Genomic DNA, 17,017 nt, shown 5'->3' on the forward strand with positions numbered 1-17,017 from the left:
AGCCCTGGTTCAGTCTTGGTCCAGTCCTAATAGTTTATTTAGTCCGATTTTAGTTGGTTCAGTCACTCCTGCCCTCTTCATTCAGTCTTTCTATAGCCCTATTTCAGTCCTGGTTTAGTCCAGATTCAGTCTTGGTTTAGTTTTGGTTCAGTCTCTGTACAGTCTTGTCGGTTTCTGTTCTGTTGCATGAAGAACAGGTGCAGAGGTACGGAAATCATTCTGTAGATTTTTATTGACGTTTACAACAATACAGTCGGGTTAAAGGCAGTGTCCAGCAAAAGTAGAGTCTAACAAAGTGAGCAGAGTCTATAGCAGAGTCAAGTGAGCAGAGTTTAATAAAGTGAGTGTGCACCAGTGTTTTATAACCCTCCCATAGTGGGGGTCACGCATTCCTGTATAAAAGGAGGCTACAGATAAGAAATGTGGCCTTAACCAAAATTACCAGAATGTAGCTGCTTTTGAGCCCTAGTGTTATATATGATCACTGCTGCATGGGAAACAGAATGTTTGCACCTTTGTAAGAAAGTAAGTAATGTATTATATTTGTATATTGCCCTGGTTCAGTCCTGGTTTAGTCCTGGTTCAGTCCTGGTTTTGTCCTGGTTTAGTCTTGGTTTAGTCCTGGTTCAGTCCTGGTTCAGACATGGTTCAGTCCTGGTTCAGTCCTGTCCTCTTGTTTGTTCTTGCCGTGTCCTTAGTTGCAGTACCATCTGCAGTATATTGCAGTATATTGCAGTGTAGTGTAGTGTTGACAGTGTGTGTACTGATGGGATATGGGGGAAGGGGGGTGGCTCCTGGGGCGGATCAGCGGGGGCCCCGGGTAATGCTGGGGCCACAGGGAGTCCGGGATTTCAGCTGCTTTAGGGACTTCTTTTTCAATCAAGAGCCAGGTCAGAATCTGATGAGGTAGCTCTGATCTCAAGGTCTTTACTGCAGCTGCGGATGTCCTTGTTAGGTGTGTGTCAGATGCCCTCCCGTTCCTCTGCATTCCTGTGTTAGATGCCCTTCCATCCTCTTATAGCCTGTGCGTCAGATGCCCTCCCATCCTCCTTCATCTCTGTGTGTGAAATGCCATTGTCCCAAAACTATTAAAGTGTGAAGTGAACAAATATTTTAAAGTTTAAACACCACTGGACCAGACAGGCCTGAGGCAAATGTCCAGAAGGTTGGTGGTTCAATCCCAGCTCTGACCAGTGTGTACTGCTGTGTCATTGGGCAAGACACTTCCCCCAGCTTGCTAATGTAGAAATGTGTATACAACGCCTAAAAGAGCAGATTAGCAGCCATGTTTGTGTCAATCTGCTCATTGTGTCTTGTCAGCAAGGGGGAGACAGTAGCTCAGTTGGTAGTGCGATTCCAGCTCCCACAGATGAATGCTGTCATTGTGTCATTGGGCAAAACACTTAACCCACCTTCCCCCCAGTGTCTGTGTACACTGTGTATGAATGTGGAAAGGCACTATATAAAACTGCAACTATTTTACTATAGTTTTTGTCTCAATGGAACCAGGATGAAATGAGTAAAATCATCTGCAAAATCATCTGTGTAAATTGAATTACTGGGACTGTAGATTTAATTTCAGTGTTTTGGGGTAAATCAGCTATTCCTTACACAAGGAGAGAAATGTGTAAGGTTTAGGTGGATGTGGTGCTCCCTCTAGTGTTTATTCTTACTCATTGCATTCAATTTGTAAAAGCTGCTAACCCTGTACTTTAGACCTTTACAAACATGTTCTGAAATGTGTGTGTCAGATGGACTCCTTTTGTGTCAGATACCCTCCCTGTGTCTCCATAGAGTCTTATTCTGTGTAAAAGCAGCTAAACCTGTAGTTTAGACCTCAACAAACATTTTCTGAAATGTCCCTGTGTGTTAGATGCTCTCCCTTTGTGTAAAATGCCCTCCCCGTGTCTCATGGGATCTTATTCTGTGGAAAAGCTGCTAAACCTGTAGTTTAAAATGCTCAAAGTAATCACACTTTCCTTTGCTGACAGCACTGCAAACTCTTGGCCTTCTCTCAATTAGCTTCTTAATGAAGTCTCCTCAAATGGTTTTCAGTTCACAGCTGTGCCGTGTCACGGTCAAGGAATGCGAAGAGCTCAAAGCAGTGAGCAAAGCAAACAGTTGATATTTTTATTTATTCATTCATTTTAATTTAAAACAAGTTTAGCTTTGTTTTGTTGTTTGTGTTTTATTATTATTATTATTATTATTTTCTTTCCTTATGTTTTTGTATTAAGTATGAGTGGGTATGGATGTGATGTGGAGGTGGTTGTGTTGATGTGAAGTCCTTGGGTTTGTGAATAATATATACATATAAAAACAAACAAACAACAAAAAAAAAATCTTTAAGATGTACACTGTGAATCTTCAATTTAGAATAGCACACATGTCTACATTGCATTACATTTGCATTAGTTGACATCTGTATCTCAATGTCCCTGTGTCTCTTGTAGGTTCCTGATTGTTCTGGGCTGTCTCATCCTGGCTGTCCTCACTACATTTAAGGAGCATGAGAAGGTGTCTGCGCACTGGCTGGTGGTCCTGGTTAGTATACTACTGCTACTACTACTACTACTACTACTACTACTACTACTACTACTACTACTACTGCTACTACTACTACTACTACTACTACTACTACTACTACTACTTGTGATTTATTGATGACTATAGTGGACAGTTTTTTTCAGATTTGAGATGAATGGCTTAACATTTTCTAATAGTAAATATGGGTTCAAAAAGGACACAAACAAAATTTGCAGCCAATTTAATTGAAAAAGACACATGTTATGCAAGCTTTTTTGAGCTTTTAACCATGCTCTAACCTTGTTCAGTCATCAAACACCTACCTGCAATTGTATTAAGCTTCATTCACAGTTGTTTGAGGAATGTGGAGTCATCATATCATGCTTTGTTTGAATTTTCCCAGGATTGTTGCGTCACAGGTAGTCTATACATTCATTGTCGGGGCATGTTCCTTATTCCCTAGTTTAATTGGTTTCCTCATGGCAAATCCGTCTACTACCAGTAGATGAGGCCCTACACCAGATGTCAGTATGGGGAACCCCCAAGCTGGAAAATAAGATCTGGTTCAATTATTTTAAGCCCTAAAACATGGGAGGTTATTATTCATTATTCATTTGTAATATAAATAATGCATAAAATGTCTTTAAAGGTTCTATATTACCCAGAATGGACTGTGAGCTTTAAGCCACCTCCTCAAAAACATACCTGGAATTGTGTTTTGTTTTGTTCTCACATGTTTGAGTAACATTTGACTATTAGGCCTCATCTCCGAAGCTCAAAATGCTCTGTTCCACCATGTGATGTCATGTAGTGATAGTTTTCAAGTTGACAAGTACCTTTTACTTTTCGTTTAGTAAAGAGAGCTGAAATCATCCAAATGATACGAGTGCAGGTGTTTGTAGTTTAAAAACAGAGTGGAACAGTTCCTGTATTACCACATGACATCACAAAGTTAGAGTGTTTTCTGTTTGAGAGAAGAAGTAAATATGAAAGGTTTATGTGTTAAACATGTGTGAATGAAAGAAAACAAGTACCTGAGTTTGAACCATTACAGAAATATATATCTCAGTATAATCAGTTTGCCCCACCCACTAGTACTTTCACCATGACAGAGGAACAACCCTACAGGATTATAAGTAGCTTCCTTACAGTTCAGTATAATTCCCTTCATTAATGCTTTATAATCTGATTTTTTTTCCCCCAGGAAACAGGAGCCATCTTTATATTTGGGGCAGAGTTTGCGCTGAGGATCTGGGCCGCGGGCTGCTGCTGTCGCTACAAAGGATGGAGAGGACGACTCAAGTTTGCACGCAAACCACTATGTATTCTGGGTAAGTAAACCAGGACTGAACCAGGACTAAAGCAGGACTAAACCAGGCCTAAACTAGGACCAAATCAGTGGTGACCCAGGTAAAACCAGAATTAAACAAGGAGTGGACTAGGATTTGAACATGACTAAACAAGGAAGGGACCAGTACTAAAGCATTGAACCAGAATAAAATTAGTACTAAACCAGGACTAACACTACTTCCATATTTGGTTTTGTGTGTGGTTAGACATCTTTGTGCTGATTGCGTCGGTGCCCGTGGTGGCGGTCAGGAACCAGGGCAACGTTCTGGCCACGTCCCTCCGGAGTCTCCGCTTTCTGCAGATCCTACGCATGCTCCGAATGGATCGGCGGGGAGGCACCTGGAAACTGCTAGGCTCTGCCATCTATGCACACAGCAAGGTACAGCGAGAACTAAACCTGTACTACACCTGGAGTAAACCTGGCCTAAACACGGACTAAACTAGACCTAAACCTGGACTAAAGACACACTAAACATGACCTGATCATAATTGAGAAAGAGAAAAATTTGTATGTGTTCCATATCTACAGATTAAGGCTTTGGGAACACAGGTTCAGTTGTGATTGTAGTACCTTTGTTAAAACTGTGAGAGCACAGACTACATACCATTCCTTTGAGTAAAATGACTTGGGGATAAAGCAGCGCTTAAGCAGGACTACAGGGGGTGGGCCTAAACCAGACCAGAAAGCTGTGTCTTTGGAACTGACATTGTTTCCCTCAGGAATTGATCACGGCCTGGTACATCGGCTTCCTGTCCCTGATCCTGGCATCCTTCCTGGTCTACCTGGTGGAAAAGGACGACGTTTCCATGGAGATGTCCAACGACGATGCGGGCACAGTGCAGCCGCGTACGCAGGACTTTGACACGTATGCTGACGCCCTCTGGTGGGGACTGGTAAGGACAGCCTCTCGTCTCTGTCGCAGTCCAGTGTCCAGAAATCACCAACAATATACAGCCATGTCAGACCACTCAGCCCTGCTCGCTTTGACCGCAGGCATCTATCTGACTGTCTAAACCTGGACTAAACCTGGACTGTACATGGACTAAACCTGAACTAAAGCAGGACTAAACTTGAACTAAACCCACACTGAACCAGTCTTTTCCAAAAAAAAAAAGCTCCCGTCCACTGATGTGGCAGAACTGTGACAAGCTTACATAGCTTAGCACAGCCATTTTGAATATTATGTAACAGCAGTTTAACATGTCCATGTAGCTGCACAGACACTTGCTCCAAGTGCTCAGAGGGGTATGGATGGAGGATCAGCAGCAATAGATTACTCTTACTTACTTTTCTTGTCTTGGCCACATTGTGAACATGGCAGGAAACAAGATATGATAGACTTCAGTCAATGCTGCTGTGTCTGACAGATCACGCTGACCACCATCGGCTATGGAGACAAGACCCCAAAGACCTGGGCTGGGAGACTGCTGGCTGGGACCTTCGCGCTCATCGGAGTGTCCTTCTTTGCACTGCCCGCGGTGAGCTGGAGAGTAAAAGATACATAAGAATATCACAGACCTAATCATATGTCTTGAGAATGACTGATCCCTTCAGATCTCAGAAGCTAAGTAGGTTAGGCTGGTACTTGGAAGGCAAACTCCTGGGACTACCAGATGCCATAGTGGGGTTGTCTATGGCTCTGATCCCATGTTTACATCATCATCTCTGCTCATTAACATGGACTGCCCTGACAAAATAAACCAATAATAATAATCTCAATCACTATTACATCCTGGAGTTTTTGGGCTGACTTTGTACATGTCTTGCGTTGCCGTGGTTACACAGGGGATCCTGGGCTCTGGTCTGGCTCTGAAGGTGCAGGAGCAGCACAGACAGAAGCACTTTGAGAAGCGGAGACACCCAGCAGCTGGACTCATCCAGGTGAGAGACAAAGGCATTTTAACTCCACACCACTTCTGACCCTACCCTCTGACCCAGCTGCCTGACCTCTGACCCCACCCTCTGACTTCTGAGCTGTCCTCTGACCTGTCCCCTCCCCCTGCAGTCTGCCTGGCGGTACTACTCCACTAACCCCATCAGGGAGGACCTCATCGCCACCTGGAGATTCTATGAGACCATCATCTCTCTGCCGTGCTTCAGGCAAGTCCCTCACAAAGCTCTCCAGATCTTCACTCCAGACTTCAGAGGAACAACGTCAATGTGGCATTACATGACACCATGTTACAATACTCAGAGAAGTATTGACCTGCTAAAGTGTGTGTGCAGGATAGGGCCGGTATTTTTGTTTGTTTCTTTATTAAAGGGCCCATATTACTCTGTTTTCTGATCTATGTTATAATCAAAACATACCTGGAGTTGTGTTTTGTTTCATTCATACATATTTAACAGACACCCTGCATATTGGTAATATAGGAAGTGTTCCACTGTCCATACACCCGCATTAGAAACATTTGGATAATTTCAGGCTCGGAATTGCCAATATCTACTGAACTAAAGATAAAAGATAGATGTTAACTTGAAAAGTAACCCTTCATGACATCAGAAGGTGGAACAGAACATTTTGGGCTTTTGAGATGTAGACAGACTAATAATAAAGGATTACTCAAACATGTGTAAATAAAACAAAACACAACTCCAGTAATATTTTGAGGAAGTAACAACGTTCTAACATGAAGTCCATTTTGCGTAATAGAGGACCTTTAATGGTAGACTATGTAGCTTTTCTGGTGAGGGGGTCAACCACCTGTTTGTCTCCATGGAGATATTATTGCTTTGCCTGGAATGGTCCGCAGTATGACATTAAAATTATGTATTATGCATTTATGCAAATATCAGTGATTTTGGCTAAATATAAGAGCTTGGCCTGGTGGCATTACTTACTTGTCACCATGATAGATATGTTTAATGTTGTACTGTATCACAGGCAACACAATACATCTCCATAGTGTCGTCTATAGTCCTAGTGTTGTGGTCCCTGTGTGAAGACCAGTGTGCACCTGTCTGTCTCACTCTGTCCTCTGTTCTGTGTGTCCAAAGGAAGGACCACCTGGAGGTCATGGCTAGGTAAGTCGCTGTCTTACCCTGTCTCTCGTTGCTCCCTCCATCTCTCTCCCTCTATTCTCTCTCTCTCCCTCTGTCTTCTCCCTTTCTGCCTCTGTCCTCTCTCTCTGTCTCTCTCTGTCTTTTGCTGTCCCATCTCTCTTTGCCTTGTGTCATATCTCTGGGACTGAGACCTCTTTCCCTCTCTCTTTCTCTCTCCCTGTCTTTGTCCTTCTCACTGTCTCTCTCTCTGTCCTGTTCCTGGTCCTGTGGGACTCGGCCTCTGCCTGTCCTTTCTTATGAGTGCACATATTTCTCTGCACTAAAGAGCAGTGTAAATACAGATTACACACTCACTTTTAATTGCAGTGATTCTCTGCAGATATGGGGTCTATTTTTAGAACTTCTTAAGTCCAGAATTAGCCCTGTGCCTGGGAGTGGCACAGGGACAGGACTCTGGATGTGACATACACTTGAGTCTGCATGGGCCGCAACTTTTCATTTTGTCTCACTGTTCCTGGATGTTATATCCACAACGTGTAGGGCTGTAGTTGACTTAAAGTGGGAGTGACAGTTTAGACCAGATGTCCCAACTATGACCTGGGGTTCAAATGTGGCCCTCAGACCAATTTCTGTTGTCCCTCAGGGCTCCTGCTTAAGGATTTCAAGCTCAGACCTGAGCTCTGACCCGAGCTCTGTCCCGAACTTTGACCTGAGCTCTGTCCTGAGCTCTGACCCAGGCTCTGACCCAAGTTCTCACACAGGCTGTGTCCTGAGATCTAACCCAGGTTCTGTCCTGAGCTCTGACCCAGGCCGTATCCTGAGCTCTAACCTTGGCTGTGTCCTCGCTCGGACGCCTCCCGACCATGTCCTGTGGATCCTGTTTCTCTGCAAAAGTCCAGTGAGCAGCAACAAGAGGGGCTGTGATGTGGAGCAGAGGGGCTTTGAGCGTGCTCCGTGTGGGGGCTTTGATGTGCTGTCCTCAGAGTGCAGCGCTTCAAGACAGAATGGAGGATTAACATTCTCCTGTGTCCCAGTGAAAAGTGCAGTGTCTGGTATCTGACTAAAGACGTAGGCTTTAAGATACTGACGTCATCACACTTAAGGTTAAGGTATACTTTATTTATCCCTTGTAAGGACATTTATCCTCAGCATTTGACCCATCCTTCAGCCAGTGCCACTGGGGCAGCCTGTCAGGAGCACTTAGCTACTCTTATACAGCGCACGAGTTCCCATCAGATGTTGACCTAGGCTTGGTCAATACCAACAATGAGTAAAATAAAGAATAAGTAGCCTATGTGAAGGTTGACTGTCTAGTCACTCACAAAACTCCAGCTAACTCACTCCATGCCTTATCCAAGCTCCAAGGACTCTCTGTGACCTGAATGGTCACTACCTAAACACCAGCACCTGCAGATAAATCATTAATCAGTGCTAGTGCTGCCTCTGCAGCTCAGGTAGTGAATTCTGGAGATTCTGAGCTTTCACATAGGCCTGTCCATATACTGAGAATGAAAAAAACATGTATGTATCCCCTGTCTCTAGATTAAGGCTCTAGCAACACAGGTTGAGTTTTGATTGTAGTAAATTTTTTTAAAGCAGTAAGGGTGCAGACTATATACAGACCACAACACTATATTTAGATTTGTAATTGCAGAAAATAAAACTGTAAGCATGACCACACATAAAGATATGGTAAGATGGTGATCTGAGCGCTTCTACAGACTGCACCATACTCATATCTACTGCTGATCCTCATAAGGAACAAATATCTCACGCTTTAGTCTATATTTAAACACATTTAAAAACACTGTGCTCTATACTCATGCATCATTCTCACCATTTACCAAGTTCTGTTACAGACAATAAACATTTACAAGGCAAACAAAGACGTTTTTCATTTATGATTTAATGTGGACAAATTTGGAGTTATTACATAATGTGGTCTGACTGCAGATTGCATAATTTGTTGGGGCAGAGCACTTGAATGCTGCTCCTTCTGTAGACGTGTATTTGAGAGCGCATTACATAACTACGAGATGGAGATAGGCACTTCATATTTGGAGTTTTGTGGCGTCCCTCACAGAACTGGGATAATGACCCGTGCATTGTACAGGGGCAGTCTCGGGGCCCTTTCAGGAGACAGGCTCATATTGTGTCCGTGTGGGAGAAAAGTGGCTGAGAACGCGCCCCGTCTCAGCGGCTCCGGTTTCCCCCTCCAAGACCAACAGGCTCTTATTTTACTGTGTGCGACTACAGCAGGACAACCAACCCCACCTGAGTGCACCCAGCCCCACTTGAGCCCAACCAGCCCCACCTGAGCTCAACCAGGCCCACCTAAACCCAACCAGCCCCTCTGTGTACAACCAGCCCCATCTAAGCTCAACCACGCTCACTGAAACCCAATCGCAATCAGCACCTCTGTGTAAAGGACCAGAGCACGCCCGGCTACAGTTTAGATCATCCCAAAAAAACAGCCTGACCCAATCCGAGATAGAATAAGTGCCTATGAGTTCCCATATGTTAATGTTCTACCTGTGTGTCTCCGGTACCAAAAGCACTTGGACACAAGCTGCTAACCTATTTTACCTCTCTTTCGTTTCTTCCTGTCAATCTTCTTGCAGAAGTTGTATAGTATGTGATAGCAGAGGAACACACATGCCCAGTATGGCTCTGCACCTGGACCCGACCTGGTCCAACAACACAGTGGGGAAATTTAGGCCTGACCATGAATCTAAACTCTGCTCAACCAGCCTCTCTATCCCCAACCAACTCCGCCTGCAGCGCAACCAGCCCCTGTATGTGCAGCCATAACATTACCTAACCTAACTAGCCCCTGTTTTAAAGTGTCAAAGAACCTGGTGTTTTAACATTTGAATTAGAAAAAAAATCACATTTATCCCCAACTATTATGAGACAGGACAGTCAGACACACATGCTCATACAAATCTGAACAGGGAGTCTACCTCACACAAATCACTTCATGAGGTAGAAGTACAGCTGAAACCAGAAGTTTACATATACACTTTTTTCCTCACTGTCTGACATGTAATCAGACTAAATTGTTCCTGTTTAAGGTCAATTAGGATTATGAATATTGTTTCTATTTGCTAAATGCCAGAATAATGACAGATTTTTTTAGACAAATTTTCATTACTTTCTTCAAAGTCAGATGTTTACATACATTTCATTAGGATTTAGTACCATTGTCTTTAAACTGTATGAATTGGGTCAAACATTTTTGATATCCTTCCACAAGCTTCTCACAAAAGTAATTTTCAGCCCATTCCTCCGGACAGAACTGTTGTAACTGAGCCAAGTTTGTAAACCACCTTTCTCGCACATGCCTTTTCAGGTCTGCCCATACATTTTAAATAGGACTGAAATCAGAGCTTTGTCACGGCCACTCCAAAACATTGACTTATCCTTATCCTTAAGCCACTTTGTAACCAGTTTAGCGATGTGCTTCGGGTTATTGTCCATTTGGAAGATCCATTTATGGTCAAGCTTTAACTTCCTGGCTGATGTCTTGAGATGTTGCTTCAGTATTTCCACATAATGTTCTTTCCTCATGATGCACCAGTTCCTCCTGCAGCTAAACAACCCCAGAACATGATGCTGCCACCCCCGTGTTTCACAGTTGGGATGGCGTTTTCAGTCTTGCAAGCTTCCCCCTTTTCCCTCCAAATATATGATCATTATGGCAAACAGTTCAATTTCAGTTTCATCTGACCACAGGACATGTCTCAAAAAATTAAGTGCCCTGTGTGCATTTGCAAACTGTAATCTGGCTTTTTAATGTTTCTGTTGGAGAAATGGCTTTTTCCTCACAGAGTGGCCTTTCAGCCCATGTTTGTACAGTATCCGATTCACTGTGGATAATGACACACTCTTACCAGCTTCAGCAGCATCTCCACAAGGTCTTTTGCTTTTGCTCTTGGGTTGATGCACATTTCAGACCAAAACATGTTAATTCCTGGGAAACAGAACCCATCTCCTTCCTGAACGTTATGATGGTGTCGTAACGGGTGAGTGTGGCGGACCAAAGGATGCAGACTCGGGGAATATTTACAGGATTTATTGTAAGAATAGGACACGTACAAACAGCGGGTGATCCGGAGGTGAGCAGGTGAGCAGGTGAGCAGGAACACAGGAAACACAGGGACCGGGGAACTGAAGGGACCACAGGACGACAGGCAGACCAGACGGGCGTAGGGCAGAGCAGGCAGGAGACATCCAGGACCGGAGCACGACAAAAACACAGGGACGACAGGAACACAGGCAGGAAAGAAGTGACACGACAATGATCCCGCGTCAAGTCTCTTCTCCCAGCTCTTTTTATGCACAGCAGGTGTGTTGATTGCACTGATGGGCTGCAGGTGCGCGCAGGAGGAGCCAGGAGCCCAGCCCAGATCTGGCAGGTGAGGGAGGGAAAGAGCAGGACAGGAGTAAAACCAGGAGCGGACAGTGCGGATCATGACAGATGGCTGGACATTACCCTGGTGTTTATACTTGAGTTTAATTATTTGAACAATGAACGTGGCACCTTCAGGGATCTGAAAATTGCACCTAAGAATGAAACCAGACCTGTGCAAGTCCGCAATTCTCTTCCTGATATCTCGGCTGATTTTTAATTTAATTTTTTTAAATTTTACCGTGATTTTACAGTTGCGTGTTTCAGGTGTACCTTCAAATACATCTGCTGTGTCTCTAATTAACTTAAATGTTGTCAATAAACCTATCAGAAGCTTCCAAAGACATGACATCATCTCACTTTTCCCAAGTCATTTAAATGCATAGTAATCTTACTGTATTTAGTCTGACATTGAAGAAATCTTTCTCTCATTATTCTAGCATTTAGCAAATAAAAATAATTTTGGTAATCCTACTTGACCTAAACCAGGAAAAGTTTTGTTTAATTTCATGTCAAACATTGAGAAAAAAGCGCATGTGTCTTTTTATATAGTGTATGTAAACTTCTGGTTTCAACTGTATCTCAATAAGCAGAGCAATACACTTGCTAAACTTGCTACTCCTGCACCTGGGTATCTTATAACATCACTATATAATGTTGGGTCTTTGAGCAAAACACCTTGTCTGTGATTGTGTATTGATTATGGATGTGGTGCAAAGGCCCATCTTTCTGTCAGTCTGCCCCATGGCAGCTGTGGCAGACACCATTCCTCTTATACATTTTGATAACAAACCTTCTCTTTAACCCTGCCATTGTGTTTGTGTTTCAGTCAGAAGCTGAGTCTGCTGGAGCGTGTTCGTCTGCCCAACACTCGGCCCATGGGGACAGGGAGGAGGACGGCAACAGAGGACACAGTGGACAGCCCGTCCAAGGAGCCCCGAGGCTTCAGTAACCGTGAGCGCTTCCGCACAGCCTTCCGTATGAAAGCCTACACACTACGCCAGAGCTCCGAGGGTAAAGCTGGACTCTCCTTAAGTTCATAAATGCTCACTCTCTGGTTAGTGACATGTTTACCCTGCTGTGGCCTGTTTCAGATGCAGGAGCCCTGGCAGACCCAGAGGAGAGGGGCTTCCCCCCGGACATCCTGATGGAGGAGACCATCCCAGCACTGAAGCTGGTCATCAGAGCTGTCAGGTCAGTCTACTCTTTAGAATCAGAGGGAACTTGTGTTCTGTAGAATCCTCATATTCACACCATTATGTAAGCTAAGGTAACCAGATGTTTACCCACGAAAGGCCAAGTTTTGAGCCCTCTATTCCATGCCCCATTTAACCGAAATTGGTCTCACTTTATTATAATACATGTCCCAGACCATTTTTCCACCCTTCAGACTGAAATAAGGCAGTGACTTACCAAAACCCTGTCAGATCTGACAAAGATACTGAGTAATCAAACGTATTGCCTCATCTCAGACTTTTGCCCATTTGATAGAATAACATTTTTGTTTTAGCATGGACGCTACCTGGACGACTGAGGGATTAGAAAGACGTACGTAAACAAGGCTAATTTTACCACAGGAGTATGTCAGACATTAGCTCTGTGATTGGCCTGGCTGAGCTGACATCACAGTGTAAGGTGCATTGCATGTGTTTGATTTCTTGTTCATTTTAGTGTGGCACATTATTCTAATGAATGAAATACAGCACCACACTCGTATGTGGTCTAATTTAAAAGAGGCTTTAGAGACAGATATCAGCAGTGTGTGTAAACACAGATCCGGTGTGTGTTTGGAGGCACAGTGTGCACAGTGTGCTCATCCAACAGCCTCAGACCTGTGGGAGCTATGATTAGGCATGTCCATTATCTGCTGACTCAATGCTTTTCAACAGGTGGGCTGGACCTACACAATGTACATTTCATCAGCGGGGTTGGGGAGGGGCAGCACAGATAGTAGAATCTACAATCTCACATTCTCAGATGTTATAGTTTGCATTTTACAATTATTTTCTGTTGACTAAAACAATAAAAGTCTAATGGGATACATCAACAAATACACAAACAAAATATTCAATTTCAACACAGACATGCAATGGGTGCACACACCTCCTCCATCATAAGAAAAGAGATACTTTTAAATGCATGAAACTGCACATAAACGTTTGATCGACTTCTGTTCTCTATTTCAGGATCATGCAGTTTCTTTTGAATAAGAAGCGCTTTAAGGAAACTCTGAGGCCTTATGACGTTAAAGATGTGATCGAGCAGTACTCAGCTGGACACCTGGACATGCTGTGCAGGATCAAGTACCTGCAGACCAGGTCAGATCTACTCAATACATGTGTTTGGCTGTATTAATCATATTTAGAGTAGCATTTCATTATACAGATGGACTGAAAGAGTTTTTTGTAAACACAATAAGACAAGGGATAAGACATACATTTATACATTTATGCACAATCATAAAATTGCTTTACAGGATCGACATGATTCTGGCTCCTGGACCTCCCTCCACCCCTAAGAGCAAGAAAACACAGAAGCCACCTTTCACATACCCAGCCAACCAGTCCCCCAGGTAATGCCCATATACTCTTTCAACCAGTCCCCAAGCAATGTCCGCATACTCTACCAACCAGTCCTACAGGTAATGTCAATGGACTCAGCAAACCAGTCCCCCAGGTAATTTTAAGTACCCAAATACCCCAATCAACTGTTCAAGCAATCAATCTCTGGTAATATTTATGTACCCAGTCAACCCCTTTCTAGGTAATGTCATTGTACCCGGCCAACCAGAGTTTGTGTGTTTCAGGCATGAGACGTACCCTCCCAAGACCGGCTCGTTGCCAGACTCTGAAGACCAAAGCATGATGGGTAGATTTGTCCGAGTAGAAAGACAGGTGGGTCATTGGTTGATTGGTGATTGGTTGATCATTCTGAACTTCATATGCCGATGTCCTGTTGTCTGTTGTCCGTTCCAGGTGGAGGACATGGAGAAAAAGTTGGACTTCCTGGTGGATATGCACATCCAGCACTCGGAGCAGCTGCAGGTGGACTCCGCTGGAACCGCCCACATGACCCTTGAGGGGGGCGGAGACATCCGACGCCTGTTTTTTAACTACTCCGAATCCTACCCTCACATGGCCTATCAGGAACCACTGGGCAAGACCAGCCAGAACTTCGGCAAAGAGCACAAAAGCAGCCGCGAGCAGACGACCCCGCGGCAGCTGCTGGGCCGCATCCCCACCTACACTGAGAGGCCCACGGTACTGCCCATCAGCTCACTGCAGGACGTGTCTGTGCTATCAGGCAGGACCTCAGGGGATGCGCGGAGGAATGAATCTCCTCTGTCTTTGCTTTCGGTCAACCATGACGAGCTGGAGCGATCGCCCAGCGGGTTTAGTATCTCGGCTGAGCGGGACTGTGAGGAGGACCAGGCTGGGGAGGTGGGTGCCGAGCCGGGTCTGAACTGGACTAGACCCAGACCCAGCTATCTGGCCGAAGGTGAAACAGACACAGACACGGATCCTTTCACCCCGAGTGGAGGGCCTTTACCAATGTCATCCACTGGAGAGGGCTTCGGTGAGGCCGTTTGGAGTACACCACCCTGAAACACCTTAAAGCCACACTGCGGAACACCCTGCCTCTAAACCCACAGGTTTGTGGGTCCCAAAGCCAGACGGTGAGCGGCGCAGCTGCTGAAGCCAGCTGGGGCAGAGGCGCCTTCCTGCCCCAGAGCCGAGCTGTGGAGTCCAGCCTGAGCAGAAATCTCTTTTATAAAGTCCAACTTTGTACAGTGCATTGGCCAGGACATAATGAGCACCTCCCCACATGGTACTAGTCAAACTCAACTGCACAGTCCACAGAGAGGGGTAAAGTCAGGGATGCCATATTATCAGAGAGTGTTTTGCAAAAAAGACCAAAACAGGCCACCCAAGCTCCACAAAATAAACCCAAATAAGTAGCAATATTGTGTGTCACTGCCGAATGAGCACTAATGAGGTGCACATATAGTTAATAGTGCATTAATAGCAGCTTGAAAACATTATCAGCTTGTATTTGAGTCATTACTGAGTCAATCGCCACTTTTCAACATAAAAGTGTCTTTTCTGGTGAAGACACCTGCTTGTTTCCATGGAGATGTTATTGTTTTGCCCGGAATATTCCTCATTTGACATTTAACGTCTCTATAGCCATGGAAACAAGTTATAGATCGGATTTGATTTTGATGTGACTTTATTAGAAATTGAATAATGGAAGACAACTAACTTTAATGCCATACTATGGAACGTTCCAGGCAAAGCAATGACATCTCCATGGAGACGAGCAAGTGAGAAACTCCCCACCAGAAAAGTTACTGAATTTTACTGAAAGAACTTGAATTTGCTCCTTGAACATCAGTGAAATAGTTGTTACCCTGAATGTAGCAGGCTTTGTAAAATGAGCATAGTATAAAAAGCCATTTCCCATTCCTTAGTGAAGTTTAAAGTGCATATGACAGGTTACAGTACTTTTTCACTAAAGCACAGTTAACATCATTATATTTAAGACAACACTAAACGTATTACCTAGTATTGTCTATTTTTTAATTCTGATGAAGTTTATAATTTAACTTCCTGGTTGGACACAAGCACCAGTCCAACCAGTCCCACAAACTGCCACTTATGATGTGAAACTATGATAAATATTGACCACAGGTACTATCCCACCAAACCAAGTCAGAATTAGAAAAACATGGAAACCTGTCCAATGCACTTTGAAAGTTTATCTTCTTTTATCGTCTACAGTGCATCTGCCAAAAAGAATCCTGACACCGTCAGTTTGAATTTGACCTTTACCATGTGGGAGACAAGTGCTTCTACATAAGTATATCCACCCAAAGCTTTACTGCTGCAAAGCCTCCGCACTGCATGTGACGCATGCCATTTAGTGTAGACACTGCAGAGGTCAGATTCAGGACCCCGAGAGACTCAAACCTGCTATGCCATTTTATAACACTTGTTTTTATATGGATCCAATGCCACCCTTTTCTTTGCATGGTTTGCATGATACAGTATGCATTGCTGTAGGACGATACAGAGGAGAGGGGGAACCAAAAGTCTCCTGTCTGTCCATGCTTGTCCACGTCCCCTCTGTCCCTCTGTCTCACTGTGTCCATGTGTCTCTGTGTCCCTGTGTCCACGTGTCTCTTTTATGTGTGTGTGTGTGTGTGTGTGTGTGTGCGTTTTGTGTGGGACTGTGACAAAGACAGCCAATGTTTACGGCTTTTATCCAAAATCTCGCAGAAAATACACAATGTCAGATGGAATTATTGCGTTGCTTTGCATTTGAAGAGTTAATTTGCAAAAAAAACAGATTGTCATTTCCTAATCATATAAGGCTTGAAATCTGCCTTTCGTTTATCTATTTTAGTGCAATAAAAGTGAAATTACATTTCAAAAAACAAAACAAAAGAATGAAAAAAAAAATGAAACAATTTCTTAAAATGGATACATCTGTTTTTACTAATGAACACTTCATTTGCAAATCCAATATTTTCAGTCATAAAGGACTGTTAAATGGGGCACGGTGTAACTTTTTAGGTGGAGGGTTGAAAAACAGTTCCACAGAATTAAAAACATAACAATATTTTTAAATAAACAGTTTACAGTGGTCCAAAGTTAGTCCTCATTTTCCTAACACATTTCTAGCATCCTTACGCTTCACGGCAAGTTTATAAGAGCTTTTTGTAA

The 17,017-nt window shown here is 43.8% G+C and overlaps 1 protein-coding gene across 1 annotated transcript in view; it reads left to right on the forward strand.

The window, feature by feature from the left end:
* The window catches only part of kcnq3 (potassium voltage-gated channel, KQT-like subfamily, member 3), a 59,970-nt gene extending 45,074 nt beyond the window's left edge, over positions 1 to 14,896 (forward strand). Inside the window, exons 2-15 of the mRNA XM_033981829.2 lie at positions 2,454 to 2,544; positions 3,731 to 3,857; positions 4,083 to 4,255; positions 4,597 to 4,770; positions 5,245 to 5,355; positions 5,663 to 5,758; positions 5,883 to 5,981; positions 6,879 to 6,901; positions 12,121 to 12,305; positions 12,386 to 12,485; positions 13,478 to 13,609; positions 13,768 to 13,863; positions 14,098 to 14,185; positions 14,267 to 14,896. Coding sequence (XP_033837720.1) covers positions 2,454 to 2,544; positions 3,731 to 3,857; positions 4,083 to 4,255; positions 4,597 to 4,770; positions 5,245 to 5,355; positions 5,663 to 5,758; positions 5,883 to 5,981; positions 6,879 to 6,901; positions 12,121 to 12,305; positions 12,386 to 12,485; positions 13,478 to 13,609; positions 13,768 to 13,863; positions 14,098 to 14,185; positions 14,267 to 14,896 — 2,125 coding nt within the window. The remainder of the gene's footprint in view (positions 1 to 2,453; positions 2,545 to 3,730; positions 3,858 to 4,082; positions 4,256 to 4,596; positions 4,771 to 5,244; positions 5,356 to 5,662; positions 5,759 to 5,882; positions 5,982 to 6,878; positions 6,902 to 12,120; positions 12,306 to 12,385; positions 12,486 to 13,477; positions 13,610 to 13,767; positions 13,864 to 14,097; positions 14,186 to 14,266) is intronic.
* The last annotated feature ends 2,121 nt before the right edge of the window (positions 14,897 to 17,017 follow it).

The sequence above is a fragment of the Periophthalmus magnuspinnatus genome, chromosome 17, assembly GCF_009829125.3.
Source record: "Periophthalmus magnuspinnatus isolate fPerMag1 chromosome 17, fPerMag1.2.pri, whole genome shotgun sequence".
In the NCBI taxonomy this organism is placed as follows: Eukaryota; Metazoa; Chordata; class Actinopteri; order Gobiiformes; family Gobiidae; genus Periophthalmus; species Periophthalmus magnuspinnatus.